General features: G+C 40.7%; 1 protein-coding gene across 6 annotated transcripts in view; it reads left to right on the forward strand.

The window, feature by feature from the left end:
* Positions 1-16,689, forward strand: part of LOC126355498 (cuticle protein 65-like) — a 336,678-nt gene that overhangs the window by 243,234 nt on the left and 76,755 nt on the right. For 2 of the 6 annotated variants that reach the window (XM_050005821.1, XM_050005819.1), the window contains exon 3: positions 5,751-6,299. In XM_050005821.1, the coding sequence (XP_049861778.1) occupies positions 5,751-6,166 (416 nt within the window). In that variant the 3' untranslated portion in view covers positions 6,167-6,299. Of the gene's footprint in view, positions 1-4,158; positions 4,201-5,662; positions 6,300-16,689 lie in introns of those variants that run through there. The other 4 variants (XM_050005818.1, XM_050005817.1, XM_050005816.1 and 1 more) reach the window with 3 other exon arrangements.

The following is a 16,689-nucleotide window of genomic DNA, read 5'->3' on the forward strand; positions in this document are numbered from 1 at the left end:
CCAAAGTACTAAAGTTCTTTTTGACTCAGTATGTATGGTTATTTACTCGCCGTTTTTTAGAACCCACTGCAATACCACTAGTGCAGGACTCGCAGTTTGGTTCTAATATCAAGCTATTATAACTAAAACAGATGATTCGTTTCTTTAAAATAAAAGAAATTAAAACATAATAGGGTAGCTAGTGTTGAGAGTGTCAGAGGTATAGTAATGACATACGAAAACAACTGTTTTGTGTACTTGCACCGAATCAATCTAGTCGAAACAAAACAGAAATTTGGGCCATTGACATAGAAAAGGACGGATCACCGCTGGCACAGATGGAATGACGAACAGGCATGAATAAGTATGATGATGTCGGCGTAAGTAAGCAATGCAAGGTAATAACAATGCGTGAAACCTAGTACATCAAAAACCATGAAGTAGTAGACAATAAGTTAAAATGTTTAATGCTGAGTAATTTGGTGACTGATGCAACGGCTTTTACTTTCGTTAAAAATGTAGCATAAATAACATAGCCCTACATATTATAACCTATAGTTTCAGGCCTAGAAGTTCTCCTGCTTCTTTCCTTTTGTTGTTTTTCCATTATTCATTCCGTCTCTGAGCCGACAGTTTCTTATTGCGAGGAAACCAGCAAAGAATTTCCTGTTGCTACCTCCTGTAGCTTCTCAAGTGCTCTCTTTACTCCATTCCTTATATTTTGTGTTTCTTTCGTTTTTGCAGCTTGCTTGTTTCTATTGAGAATTGTAGAATATATAGTTTCTTGCTGGTTTGCACATCGCAGATCCAAATCTTTCTATCGTATACTGACGTGCACAAATTTGTCAATATGTTCAATGATGTTATTGCTAAACTTACCTTCTACACAGTGCCTTTGAGTCGTCTTCTCGTATCCTTCTGCAAAGGTTAATAGAAACTTGGGTAAAGATCTTTCATATTATTGCCATAGTGTTTCGTCCGTAGGTGGCTTTACTACTTATCGATTCTCTTTTTTGTAAATTGAAATTAACATTGCACTTTCCAGTTCTCAGATAACACGTCACAAAACACTCTTCGAGAAAAATTTGTATGTTTTTTTTTTATTATATGTCCAAATACTTCGGTGATTTATAGAAGCGTGAGACGTATCTATCGGCAGAATTTACTGCCGACGTTTCCTGATGTTGGCTGAAACACTCGAACTTTGAAGTAAACACTTGAACACCATTCACTATTGTATTCATGATTATCATACTGCTAACATCTGACGTTCTGTCCTCTGAGTATTTAGAGTCCGTCATGAATTACATAATCCCCTTCGTTTGTCTTACGAAGTAAGTAGTGGTAAGTATTTCCCAGTTATCATAGTTTCGATAATCTGATGGTACCTGTATCTGTTCATATATTATGTTGGTTTTCGGTTTCGGTGTACCAACTCCAAGCAAAGTATCAGTATTAGTACTACAGTTCTTAAAAATTAGCGCTTCAGACTAGGTTGCATTTATTCCCAAAGACTCACAAATATCTTAACAAATATGACCATGCTTAGATTTCTTGTTATCAAATTTTCTAATGAGAGAGTTCACATGTAGAGACTTTTGAATAGGCGGCCGTAGTACCCAGGACGAAGACTCCTGGCCAATACTACCATACAATGAGTTCATTTCAAAGAGAGGAAAACTTGAAATGAAACGTGTCCCAAAATTTAATTTCTCTATACCTAGTTTTTGTTTGAAAAACAGATAATTATTCCTACCAGTTGGAAGCTACGCACACTCAATTTTGAAATAACAATTTTGCTAACTATCTGGGTATGTAACTAGAGATTCGAGCTTACTACATCTCAAAATAATTAGCTTGAGCTCAGTATGCTGAACGAATCACTGGCGGTCGCAAAATGGTATAATAAATGTCCTAAGCTTGTACAACAAACACTTTGACTATTGAAGGCGGCAATCTGGGTGATAACCTCACTTGAATCAAATAAAACTTAATCTTATCGTAATAAGGCATATTACTACAGGTTTTGTTACACTTGACGTCATCGAGAATATACAATTTGAACCAAAAGTTAATAAGGGCGAAATCTGAATCTGTCACATAAATGTCGACAGTACCCCACGACGTAATTTTACAGACTCGCCTCCTCCAACGTGATCTCGCGCCTCAGTCTCGAAAACCTACATTGTCGTTCAGTGAAACAACAGTGTCCAGATTAGAGTTTGTCATGCACGGTATCTAGAAACTCGTGTACCGGCTGAAGAAAAATTACACCGCTCTTTTTAAGTGTGAGCACTCTGGTTATGCTTTCGCAGGGACACCGTTAATCTGTTTTGGTTATTATAATGACTATCTAGCCCTGTAAACGTTTTCAGTCAGCTGACACATTGACTGACAATACAACTGCTCTCATATGTCTTAGCATATGTCCTAATGATACATCTCTGTAATTTATCTCTGTTAGTTTCACTGCGTATCCATTCCACATATTCTTTATTCATTCAGTTTTTATTGTTCTTTCGTAGCGCTACATTTCAAATGTTCCTTCTTTTCTACGATTTCCGTACGGTTTATGATTCATTCACTGCTACACTTTGCTGAATACCTGCTGTAAACATTGTACAATCTCAATAATCTGTTTATCACTTTCATGCCAAGAAACTGTTTGTTGATGGAATGTATTAGTTACATGTATGGATCTCATTTATGTATTGCTTCACTTCTGTAATGTAACGGTGTATCAAGAACAGCAGAGTCGCTTACTTCGTCTTTTACTATGTTCTGACATTCAGTAGTCACTATCAACGTTTCTTGCTGTTTACATGACTTTAGTATGAACATAGTTTATTGTCGAGACAAATTCTGTGGTATTTGCACTTCACTGGATAGTTCTTCCTGGTGATCTTCACGTTCTGCCAGGAAGCACATATTGTCTATGAATGCTGTCAGATATTGGCCGCCCGCAGTAGCGGAGCCTATGAACGCTGTCAGATATTGGCCGGCCGCAGTCGCCGAGCGGTTGTAGGCGCTTCAGTCTGGAACCGCGAGACCGCTACGGTCGCAGGTTCGAATCCTGCCTCGGGCATGGATGTGTTTGATGTCCTTAGGTTAGTTAGGCTGAAGTAGTTCTTTGGTATAGGGGACTGATGACCTCAGATGTTAAGTCCCATAGTGATCGGAGCCATTTGAACCATCAGATATGGAAAGTTTGTTTCCAAGGAGCGGCAGATGAAGGCATATGTCATCTAAAACGCTATAAAAAAATCGCCTATCAAACGCGCCGACTGATCCGCTCTGAAGTTCAATATCACTTTGAATAAAATTACAGCATGTAATGGTTATTGACTAGTAACAGGTGGGCCGCACGGGGTAGCCACGCGGTCTGGGGGGCCTTGTCACGGTCCTCGCGGCTACCCCCATCGGAGGTTCGAGTCCTCCCTTGGGCATGGGTGTGTGTGTCGTCCTTAGAGTAAGTTAGTTTAGATTAGATTGAATACTGTGTAAGCTAACGGACCGATGACCTCAGCAGTTTAGTCCCTTAAGACCGTACCACAAATTTCCAAATTTTTACAATTTTAGTCTGTCACGAAATCTTAAAACTCTTTTGTCATTTACGCGAAACTAACATGTGTTGTCTCCCGCACCAGCCTATCTCAGATCCACGTATGTTCTTCTCCCCGCCCTCGCTTAGTTTGGTACTAAATCAGTGTGTAACTCTCACAATTACTTGCAAAATCGTCTTTCGTTCCTTTCTTGTTTTTATCAGACCAGTTGTTTAAGAATCTGTCTGGTAAGACTTCAAACACCACGTTTTGCATTACTTTGACAAAATATATATCTAAATCAACAAATACTTAGCGCATATGTTGATTTTTATATTATATTCATTCCTACATTGCGCGTAGGGTCATTATTGCTCAATTGATATCATTGCCTTAACTCAAACTAAAGCGATCCTCATGAAGTCGGAAGTATTTACGTGAACAAGTATGCATATCTCAGATACTTGTGCTAACAAAGGGATCTGCAGAAGGCGAGATGAGGGAAGGCCGAACCAAGCGACACGGCCAGGGGACAGTCCACCCGGGCAGGGAAGGCCAGGGACCGAGTCAGCCCCGTACTTTCACGAGCCCAGCGCGCGGTATATAAGGACGTGGCCGGCGGTGTCACGCTACAGTTCATAGCAGCTCCAACAACAGCTCCGCCATGAAGGTCCTGCTGGTGAGTAGCGGTCGGCCGTCGTGCGGTTTCGCTGCACATATTCCTAAAGCTTCCACCGGGCGCCAAATTTCCACTGCTATTTCCCCATTGTGTCGTAACTAAATTGACTGAACCACAGTTAGTTCAAAGATATATGTACGCCTAGCAAACGCAGACTTTGAGTAATACAGTGCCTGACATTGGTGTGAATTTAACTTTGCACTACGCTGACGCACCTGGTGGAGGAATTGGGAACTGATGCCCTACATTTATCAAACTAGTAGTTTTTTGCCACAAATAAACACATCTACCGATTCTGTAAGTTATCCCAATAAATTTCTATATGATTCCAAAGTTCTAAAGTTCTTTTTGACTCAGTCTGTATGGTTATTTACTCGCCGTTTTTTAAAACCCACTGCAATACCACTAGTGCAGGACTCGCAGTTTGGTTCTAATATCAACCAATTGCAACTCAAACAGGTGATTCGTTTCTTTAAAATAAAAGGAATTAAAACATAATAGGGTAGCTCCTTTTGAGAGTGTCAGAGATATAATAATGACATACGAAAACAACTGTCTTGTGTACTTGCACCGAGTCAATCTAGTCGAAACAAAAAAGAAATTTGGACCATTGACATAGAAAAGGACGGATCACCGCTGGCACAGATAGAATGACGAACAGGCATGAATAAGTATGATGATGTCGGCGGAACTAAGCAAAACGAAGTAATAACAATGCGTGAAACAAAGTACATCAAAAACCATGAATAAGTAGACAATAAGTCAAAATGTTTTATGCTGAGTAGGAACCGTGCGACAGTTCTGTAATGCAAGCTGGATAAATATCAGGCGAAATCTCTCAACAGGACCCACTAGGAGCTAAATGTCATTAATTGCTAAGCATCTTATTTCATCTTCGGGTTGGAAAAGATAGGTGACACAGGCTAAGTGCCTCTGGTTATCCTCAATGAACATACAAGCAGCTACTGTAACTACTACACGGGCTAAAATGCCCTGGATTAATCGTGATGTATTTCTAAACTGGCAATGTGCGATATTTTTCGTTAAATGCAGACCGATATATATCTCAAAAATTTTGCCGGTCTACTCTGCTGGCTTATCCCAAATAACTAATAATTAAATACTTTGCACTTTTGTCTGGTTCAGTAATATATTTGCCTCGAAACAATTTAAATTCGAGATATTTTACTAGAGAATACACGGTTCTGCCAAAGAACGAAAGTTGTTCGTCTCTAAATATCCTGATAGTCTAATGAGCATCTCCACTGTGCTGTGAAACAACTGGCCACAAAGCCCTCAAATTAGCTACCTCTTTCATGCAACTGCTGATGTCCATAACATCTCAGTAAGGTTAAGTGAATGTATAGTATTTTTAATTGCCAAGCACCCACAGATGTGGACAGTAGTGCTTAGTGTCCAGCTATTGATCTTGTAGCATGCAGCAAGTACCCACTGTTCGCAGGTACTTCTCGTCGCCGTCCTTGCTGTGGCCGTGGCTAGGCCCGGTCACCTGGGCGCTGTGCATGGTGTCGTCCCTGCCGCCCACGCAGTGGTCGCCGCGCCCCACGCCGTCGTCGCCGCCCACGGCACCCACGGCGTCCACCCGGGCCTGGCCGCCTACGGCCCGGCGCACATCGAAGTCGGCCCCGGCGGCTACGTGCAGGACACACACGAGGTGGCTGCCACCAGAGCCGCCCACCTGACCGCCGTCGCCCAGACGCAGGCCCGCGACGCCCACCTCAACGGCGCCGCAGCGCACGCCGCTGCCGCCGCCCACGCTGCCTCTGCCGCCCACGCCGCCCCCTTGGTCGCCGCCCATGCCGTCCCCTTGGTCGCCGCCCACGCCGCCCCCTTGGCCGCCGCCCACGCCGCACCCCTCGTCGCCGTCGCAGCGCCCGCCCTGCCCGCAGCACACGGTCTTTTGGGTGCGCATGGTGCTGCCCTCGCTCACGGACACCACTGGTGAAGCGACCAGCAGTTTAACTTAATTGATGTATCGTAATGTCATGCCAACTTCATCCTCCTATCAAAAAATTGATAAAAGTGGTGATGATTTGTTTAACATTTTTATTTATTGCAAATAAAGCTGTTCTTTTAAATCTTTGTGGATATTCCTGACTTACTTTGAAACATATTTTTCTTCTCAACTAATTTGTGGTCAAAATTTTCAAATGTGTGTGAATTCCCAAGGGCCAAACTGCTGAGGTCATTGTCCCTAGACGTACACAGTATTTAAACTAATGTAAAGTAACTTATGCTAAGAACAAAACACACACACACACACACACACACACACACACACACACACACACACACACACACACACACATGCATGCTTGAGGGAGGACTCTAACCTCCCTTGTGAGGGGCTGCGCAGCTCATGACATGGCTCCTCAAAACCTGTGGCTTTATGGTCGTAACTTGCTTTAACTTTGAACACATATCGAAAATTATATCTGGGTACTTACTCTGGATTCGTACTTGAAATATACTCAGAAACGTGGAAAATTTTAGACAAAACTTGATTGCCAGAATAATTCTTCGACGTTTCATGCTAGTTAACCTAATCTTTCAGCACTGAGGTACGTAATATTTTATTCATTGAAACTGTTGTGGCGGTTCATGTCACACAGATTGATACATTTGTACTGCTGACCTTTAAAACTGCAATCCGTGGAAGGATACGAAGCAGTGAAATTCTTCTTACTGTGCGTATACAGGGTGTTACGAAAAGGACGACCAAACTTTCAGGAAACATTCCTCACACACAAATAAAGAAAAGATGTTATGCGGACATGTGCCAGGAAACACTTAATTTCCATGTTATAGCTCATTTTAGTTTCGTCATTATGTACTGTACTTCCTCGATTCACTGACAGTTGGCCCAATTGAAGGAAGATAATGTTGACTTGGGTGCTTGTGTTGACATGCGACTCATTGCTCTACAGTACTAGCACCAAGCACATCATTACGTAGCATCAACAGGTTAGTGCTCATCATGAACGTGGTTTTGCAGTCAGTGCAATGTTTACAAATGCGGAGTTGGCAGATGCCCATTTGATGTATGGATTAGCACGGGGCAATAGCCGTGGCGCGGTACGTTTGTATCGAGACAGATTTCCAGAACGAAGGTGTCTCGACAAGAAGACCTTCGAAGGAATTGATCGACGTCTTAGGGAACACGGAACATTCCAGCCTATGACTCGCGACTTGTGAAGACCTAGAACGACGAGGACACCTATAATGGACGAGGCAATTCTTCGTGCAGTTGGCGATAACCCTATGTCAGCGTCAGAGAAGTTGTTGCTGTACTAGGTAACGTTGACCACGTCACTGTATGGAGAGTGCTACGGGAGAACCAGTTGTTTCCGTACCATGTACAGCGTGTGCAGACACTGTCAGCAGCTGATTGGCCTCCACGGGTACACTTCACCGAATGGTTCATCCAACAATGTGTCAATCCTCATTTCAATGCAAATGTTCTCGTTACGGATGAGGCTTCATTCCAACGTGATCAAATTGTAAATTTTCACAATCGGGCTGACGAGAATCCGCACGCAATTGCGCAATCACGTCATCAACACAGATTTTCTGTGAACGTTTGGGCAGGCATTGTTGGTGATGTCTTGATTGCGCCCTATGTTCTTACACCTACGCTTAATGGAGCACGTTATCATGATTTCATACGGAATACTCTACCTGTGCTGCTAGAACATGTGCCTTTACAAGTACGACACAGCATGTGGTTCATGCACGATGGATCTCCTGCACATTTCAGTCGAAGCGTTCGTACGCTTCTCAACAACAGATTCGGTGACCGATGGATTGGTAGAGGCGGACCAATTCCATGGCCTCCACGCTCTCCTGACCTCAACCCTCTTGACTTTTTATTTATGGGGGTATTTGAAAGCCCTTGTCTACGCAACCCCGGTACCAAATGTAGAGACTCTTCGTGCTCGTATTGTGGACGGCTATGATACAGACAGCCATTCTCCAGGGCTGCATCAGCGCATCAGGGATTCCATGCGACGGAGGGTGGATGCATGTATCCTCGCTAACGGAGGACATTTTGAACATTTCCTGTAAAAAAGTGTTTGAAGTTACGCTGGTACGTTCTGTTGCTGTGTGTTTTCATTCCATGATTAATGTGATTTGAAGAGAAGTAATAAAATGAGCTCTAACATGGAAAGTAATCGTTTCCGGAGACATGTCCACATAACATATTTTCTTTCGTTGTGTGTGAGGAATGTTTCCTGAAAGACTGGCCGTACCTTTTTGTAACACCCTGTATAGCGAAGCAGTCATTTGGAAGATACAGGATGTCAAATTGAGTACAAAGAGGTGGCACCTGTGGCAGCATAAAAGGCTGCATCCCGACTAAAAATCAAGTCAAAATGAGCTTCAATGACAGAGGGAGGTACATTATTCCATGGTGCTTCAGCTCTGTGACAGATTTTGTTTGTAGTGGCTGGCCAGTGGTGCTTTCCCTGTGTGTTCGCAATCCATGACTAGGTGAGAGGCATTGAGAGCGTACTGCGCTGGTCACCTGTCGAACACGTGTTGCACTGAGGTCGGCCTGTGTTAACCTGGCAACATCTCGTCCCAATACCACCCTGTACCAACACTTGTCTCTGCTGCTGCACCAAGAGCAACCACGAAAATCGTAGCCATGCTGACAGTCGATGTATTGCAGAAGTCTTCGTCTGGATACTTTTCTTGATGTAAACAAGCAAATTTCCGTTCTCAAAGTAGGTCATGTGGCTCTACAGTGCTGCATGACTGTGCGAACAGTGAGTTTGTTTTCTCCAGCACTATCCATGTGGTCATATTGAGGTCCTGCATGGCGCTGTGATACTCATGAACCCTTAGGATCATATTAACTTGGCAGTCGTGGGATGTTGACTCACGCGAACAGCAAAACTGGAGAACAATAAACGGCAATGTCGATACGGCACGATCTTGCCTCTTTCGAATTCCCTACAGTTGCAGGTTAACGTTTCTCCTTGTTAGGCGAGGTATGCCACAATCTTCTCATAAGCAAACAAAATTCTGACGCGATACCTGAATAAGAATTCCTTTGATTAATCTTGTCTTATGTATAGAATTCTGACGACGATACTTCCACCTATTCAATGCAATTACACTGAAATGTTCATCATTTAAATATGTCATCACATAGTGGGACTCGTGCCATTTGGACATTTATTGCACCCCACTTTCGTAGCGTTTCGTAATAGCCAACAGTGTTTTTTACGTTTATTCTATTTCGTACACCAGGCATGGCACGATTACGCTGTTTTTGAAACGAAAACATTTTTGTAATTTTCCAGAGTGAACAACGTTAAAATAGTTTGGTGACGCAACAGTATAGTGAGACCCTGTAATGACATATCAGTTCTAAGCAGATCACAACTGCAGAAAAATGCAAGTAAATTTTATGTAACTGCATTCGTTCTTGAAACTGGTATACCGTACTCTTGGGTTTGATTGCAGTATGGAAAAAAGAGCATAATTATCAGGCAAAAACAATTTTAAAAAATGTACACTCGAAGACAAAAAGTAGGTATCAGAAGGGAATTACCCGAATGAGATGGAGATCTATAGATGCGAAGTGCATTTACAGACAAACAGATAATTACAATTTCAGAAAATTCGGTCTGGAAAACACATTGACTGGAGTAGAATTGTCTTCTGTGATGAACTGCACTTGGAACAGACCTCCAGTGACCAGTAAAGACGTGTCTGGAGACGCTCCAGGGAGCAGTGAGGTTCCAACCTCACTGTTACCCGCCATACGACCCGACAAAAAGGAGTGATCGTCTGGGGTGCCGCTTCTTTTCATCTCACGATCCCTTTGGTTGCCATCCGAACCACTCTTACATCACAGTGGAACGTCGACGATATTCTACGCCCCGTTTTTTTCCCTCTTCAAGACAAGCCATCGTGGCCTTACATTTCAGCAAGATAATGCCCTCCTCAACATGGCGAGAGTTTCTAATGCTTGTCTTCGTGATTGCCAAACCATATCCTGACTCGCAAGGTCGCCGGTCTCTTCCCAGTTGAGAACGTTTGGACCACTGAGTAGGGCCCTGCAGCCATCTCAGCATTTTGACGATACAACTCGCCAAATGGACAGAATTCGGCACGATATCACTCAGGAGGACATCCAACAGCTCTTTCACTCAATGCCCAGCTGCATAATACATTATATGTACCAATTTCCGCCACATTCAGATAATTCCTTCGTGCTGCGTCACTTCTTTCTTCCTTTATTTCTTTCTTTTGTCTTACAATTTATCTCAACGGCGTGAATTACTTCATTTTGTTTGGAACCAGTCTTAACCTATTGTATAGTAGTAATTAGCAATGCAGTTTCTCCGGTTCAGGAACTCATGTTCCAACACCTCTTTTTAAGACTGGACAATAAGTGATAGAAATGGTTACAATAAATCAGATTATACCATCCTTAAAGGTTACTATAATTATTCTGTTACTTATTACGTCTGGGACACACTTACAGTATTACACAGCATTCAGCGCCACAACTGCAGACGCAAAACGAAATGCAAGACTTTTTTAACAATATACCAAATGTTTGCCCAGTGAAAAAATGAGTTACTGTGGTATACCAACTACAGATGTCAAACAAATCCTGTTGACCACAATTGGAGAAGAATGATGAGAGTCAGGAGAATGTTGCAACTGCTATGAATTATTGGTTTCACGGACGCAATCCGCTTACATTATGAACGACCAAGAGTAACATCCTAAGCCAACTGTCATCAGATAGCTGTCGAAGTTATCTTGACTTGGGTTGGCCTAGTGAGGAAAGTTAGTCGTTACCTGACATAGTATGAGGATTAAGTACACTGACGGAAAAAACCACAACACCACAACGTAAAGTAATGAAAATTTGGGGACATTTACCTAGGTAACATATTTAAGTGATTAACAATTCAAGATCACAGGTAAATTTAATCTACTACAACATTTTCATTAATGATCCCATTTTGCTTTTATTTTAGCGGTATTTTACAATGTTCGTGTGGAAGACTAAAACCCACATTAATTTATTTGTATATGGTACTGAAAGTGTTTTATTATTTTTAACAAATAAATTCATTGTAACATATGCACAGTTACAAAAACCGGAAAAAATTAATTTTGTGGACGTTGTGCTTAAATGTTTCACTCAAGCTAAATTGAGAATTTATCGTATAGCAAATTTTCGATCTGAAAAGGCAAAATGAGAAGTCTACTTCTAGCTATTAATATTTCCAACTTTTAAGTATGTACATGGGATTATCAATAAACTAAAGTACATACACTTTGACATTTTAAACGTGTTACATTGAGAGCCCAGATAATGCATTCATAACTCCAGCATTATTATGTGACGAATCCTGACACAACGAAAAATTTCAGCTGTTGCATATCAATACATCGATGCCAATCAAAATATTTATGTAAGAACTAATTTCTTGCGATGTCACGGCTGATCCAATAGTTAATGTTGTTTGTAGCGATGAGTACGTTGATTGGTCTTTTGATGTAATATGCTCCGGGGTATACATAAAGGTACGCTTTCACAAAAGAAAAAGTAAATATTAGCCAGATCTTTTCACCTAAATTTCAAAATCATAGAAGAACCCTCGAGAGCCATCGACTGGGTTAACTAAAGAAGAAGTTGCATCCTCGCCAGATTCTGTTGGTCTTCCTTTACCGACTTGGTTAGTAACATCTTCTGGGATATTATACGTCAAGCAACTCATATTTTTTATCTTGAGTTGGTTTCTGATGAGAAGAAGAGAATTGAAATTTGTTAAGAGAGTCTGTTCCTAAGTTTGGTTTTCACAATATTCATGGAACTAAACAACCTTCTACTTCGGCGTTAGCATGTGGTTAAGATAGAACAGCAGTAGCGAAATCACATAAAATTCTTGAATATGTTTACTCTAGTCACATCCTTATATTCAGCTGCCTTAGCACAAAAGTTAACACTTTTCCAGTTTAGCAGATTCCGATAATGAAGTGAAAGGTTTGCCACTGCTGCAATATTTTGTCAGGTTTTTCGCCACAGTATCCAAGTTCCTTTACAAGATCAATTAATGAAGTGTCTTGATTGTTTCTAAGTTTCTTCCTCACTCAATACTTCCAATTTTTGTAAAGCTCTGTAACTGGCTGGAATTCGTTCTTGAATTTCTCTTCCTAAATCCACATTAAAATCGACACATGTTTCTTTTTGATCACTGCAATAGTAACATATTTACTGGAAGTTTCTGAACATGTGACGCAAAAACACATTCGATGTAGATAACGAGATTGAAGCAGTTTCTGATTCTGAGAGCTGTAAAGTCTTGGCCGGTTGTTGCTGCCGTAGGCAACAGAATTAATTGGAAGACTGAATGTAGCAAAGAAGTTTTCGTTGTTTGCCTTTTCAGTTTCAAAGATTTTGATTGTCTGTTATAACTCTCCGACAACAGTTTTGAAAAAGTAAATATAGAGTCAATTCTGTTCGTGTGAGTTTACTGATTATTTGTTAACAACTGTGAGAGCTAACGACACCTAAACATATCAATGTAACTAAATAATGAATATGATACTCTAAATAGTCCTATTTCAAAATATTATTCTTGTTCTCATTGTTGAGTCACGAATCTCCCACAGTTTTTCTGCAGGATCGCTACTGCAGTGCCGCCAAGCGGATGGCCTTTTATAAACACTGCGAAACGATTGCACTCTGTGCGTTGTGTAAATGAAGTACAGAACCATAGTGAAAATTAAAGTGCTGTCGCATTTCAGACTTGTTATGGCACTAAATATCGTAGCAGATGTCAACAAATCTCTTTTTCGATTTCCAAAGAATGTTGAGAGGAATGTGAATAATTACTATAGTCATTAAAAATGCTCAGTTTAGAATACATACATTTTAGGCTTGCGAGAAAATGTTTAACATTTCTATTCACTCTTATTGTCATCAGAACTTTGACTCATTACGAGACTGGAAAAATCTTTTACCATCTTTACATATTGTTACTACCGTGTACATGGTTGACCGTTTCTCGAATGCAAATAAGCATATAAGTACACACCTTTTTTAATCCGTACCTACTAAAATACAAGTACTGGGCTACGTATTTCAGTTTGACTAAAAACGGAAAGTAAACACGCCTGTGCATTTTTGTGTATAGGTACTAGTTTCAGTATGGAGATCTTGTATATAATTAAGGTAACTGTGCATAAATTTCCAAGAAGTTGTCAAAATTGTCTGGTCGTAAGAAGGTTCATGACAGCGAGGATTCGTTTCCTGTCGCATTAGACTACATTATACGAATATAAACGAAGACCTAATGGAAATCTAGTGAGGTAAAAGTATTTAGCGGTAAAATACGCGTGTCTTGAGTTTTCCCCCCATAGAGTTATTTTTATTCCCCCTCCACAGCAGGAGAATTAGAGTATTACAGGCATGTTGATCTTTATTAGGAGGATATAGCGGCGGTATAAAGCCGAAAGTGAGCAGAAATTTAACTTTTTGCTATTTATAAGGTAACCGGTGACAGGTTCGATTTAAGAGGTGTTGATGAGGTCCCATACTCCTTGACAGAGCGTACGGAAACGATGCGGGAGACCCGCACCGCCGAACTAGGCAAGATCCTAGTGGAGGTGGGTTGCCATTGCCTTCCTCCGACCGTAATGGGGATGAATGATGACAATGAAGAAGACGACGACACAACAACACCCAGTCATTTCGAGGCGGGTAAAAATCCCTGACCCCGCCGGGAATCGAACCCAAGCGAGAACGCTACCGCGAGACCACGAGCTGCGGACTTAAGAAGTGGACGTAGGCCAAACAAGAAGAAAGCGCTTTAGGTGGACTTGCATGAGGACTAAATGTCACAGGTGTGAAACAGAATCTTCAAGTCATACACATTTTGATATCTGAGAGGCAGAGTATTTTAAGACGACGGGTTCACGTAAGCCAGAGAAGCAAGAACAGGTCCAGAAGGACGTTTCGAAGCAGAATTAGCAACTAATCTCCATGAATCTGAAATCGGCAAAGAATCTCTCGAAACAAACTACAATCGGCGCTATGCATGAGAAAATACGTGCCAGGCACTCGCATATACTCATAATCAGTCCCTTCTAAATTTAAACAAGTCGGACTACAATTTATTCCCAGTCTAAGAGAATTTTCGATGATAAGATTACGCCTCTGCTACTATGAACCGCAAATGTTATAGTGCTCTGACACTTTATCACTATGTGTTGAAATAAACAGGAAACGGGATAAAACTTTAAATACATTTTCCAGTTAGAAATGTCACTGATGATCCAAAGCACCCCCACACTTTCTCGACTCATCTGATACCTTTCACCTGCCCGCATCTCGTGGTCGTGCGGTAGCGTACTCGCTTCGCACGCCCGGGTTCCCGGGTTCGATTCCCGGCGGGGTCAGGGATCTTCTCTGCCTCGTGATGGCTGGGTGTTGTGTGATGTCCATAGGTTAGTTAGGTTTAAGTAGTTCTAAGTTCTAGGGGACTGACGACCTTAGATGTTAAGTCCCATAGTGCTCAGAGCCATTTTGATACCATTCACCAGTAAGCACAGTCCACCCACTTGGAGCCCTATAGAGTTTCGTTACTGTTTGATACAATGTTGTGGCGGTTTATGTGTATCATCAACATGGACAAACGCAATGAATATGGATGGTACGATAGTCTATAGTATTCTGCGGTTTGAATTCACTCTTTTTTATTGTGTTTTTTTAGCAGTTGCATTGATTTGATTTTGTAAATAATACTGACAATATTTTACACATGTATCATGCATTATTCGTACTACAACTTCTCCCGGATAATTATTTTGTTAAAATTACACAAGAATTCTACCTGATGTAGTGTAATAATGTTGACTGTAAACTGTGTTCATATCACTAAAATTACAGATCGTACATCAGAGCTTTTATAATTTTTGTCTTCAATGGATATAATTATTCTTAGCAAATTGATCATGAAAAGGAACAGCAGAATACCACCCGCACACAACACAGACGTATGCTACCAGAAATATTTTTCTCCGTGATTCGTGCGTAGATTTTAATTTGGGCCTCATACATCAGCAATGAAATCTTGTTCAACAATAAATACCAACAGCACTGTTCTTAGAAAATGCAGTCTGATTCGATTAATTGTTTCTTTTATAAATAGAGTTTTGTACCACCGGTGCACAGTTATTGCTTATACATCGGAACATTGTTTGCAGTTTCAAGTAATTTAAATTTGCCGCTGTGATAAAAGTTAAGATGGCGGCCAACGAAAGATAGAGAATTTCTTTTTTACTTAAGATTTTCCTTTGCTCAATAAATAATTAATCATTTAAATTGATGCTACCAATAAAAAATTATTATTTTTTTTGCAAATTAGATTATCACAAACCCATGCTATTTTCAACTAAAGGTACAGACGAAGTTGCTATATCATCACAACTAACAATGGCTGCGCTTCTTGCACCTATGATAAAACAATTAATACGAAATTATAATTAAAAGAGGAAGTGATTTTTTTAATAATTAATCATAAATAGTTTTAACGCATTTGGCTCTATTTGTTTTTACCAGCAAATGAACATAAAAGTACAATAATTTTACATTAAGTGTTTTCATTCAACAGACCTCAAATCGATTCGCGTCTTGGGTCGCTGATGTACATCAGAAGAAGACGACAAAAGGATACAAAAGAAAAGAATGACATAGATTAACAAAGAATGTGAGACAAATATTGTCTCTCTTTCACATAATTATCATCTTTTTAAGAAATAGTTACATAATTCAATGATTATTATCCACACGTTCATATTCCACTCGTATAATGGATGTTGTAATGTTCTGGTTGTGGGGACTACCGTTTTTTATTTGATTCGAAGTTGAAGTTACCAGTATCAGAAGTTGAAAATGCGATAAGTGAATGAATGTGATAATTACATTTTATTCTTTGCTTATGACTCGTTTGTCGCACATTATTCATTTACAGGCAAAGAAACCTAGCGTATGTTTGTCACTTCATAAAGTCACCAGAAGTTTTTTCCCGCTAAAACAGAAACTTTGTCCTCTAAAAGTTCAAAATATCGAGTCGCAGACGCGACGATCCTGCTCCGACGTGACCTCGCGCCTCGCACTACAAACTGGAGGAAGAAAAACATATCGTTCTGTTGAAGTTTGAGCCACAAGGTTAGCTAACGCAGGGATCTCGTTTATCTGTTCTGCATATGACAATCACTGTCTGCCCCAATAAATGTTTCCGTCAACTGCCATCTACGCTGATAATACAATTGTTCCCATACGTCTTAACATATGATACATATCTGTTGGTTTCATCTTCATGCCATATTTTCCTTATATAATTTTTTTCATTCTTTCGTAGCGCCACACTTCTACTAGTTTAGGATTTACATATGGTCCAGGTGTCACTATTGTATATCTAAGCACTGTAC

This window comes from Schistocerca gregaria, chromosome 3, assembly GCF_023897955.1.
Source record: "Schistocerca gregaria isolate iqSchGreg1 chromosome 3, iqSchGreg1.2, whole genome shotgun sequence".
Lineage (NCBI taxonomy): Eukaryota > Metazoa > Arthropoda > Insecta > Orthoptera > Acrididae > Schistocerca > Schistocerca gregaria.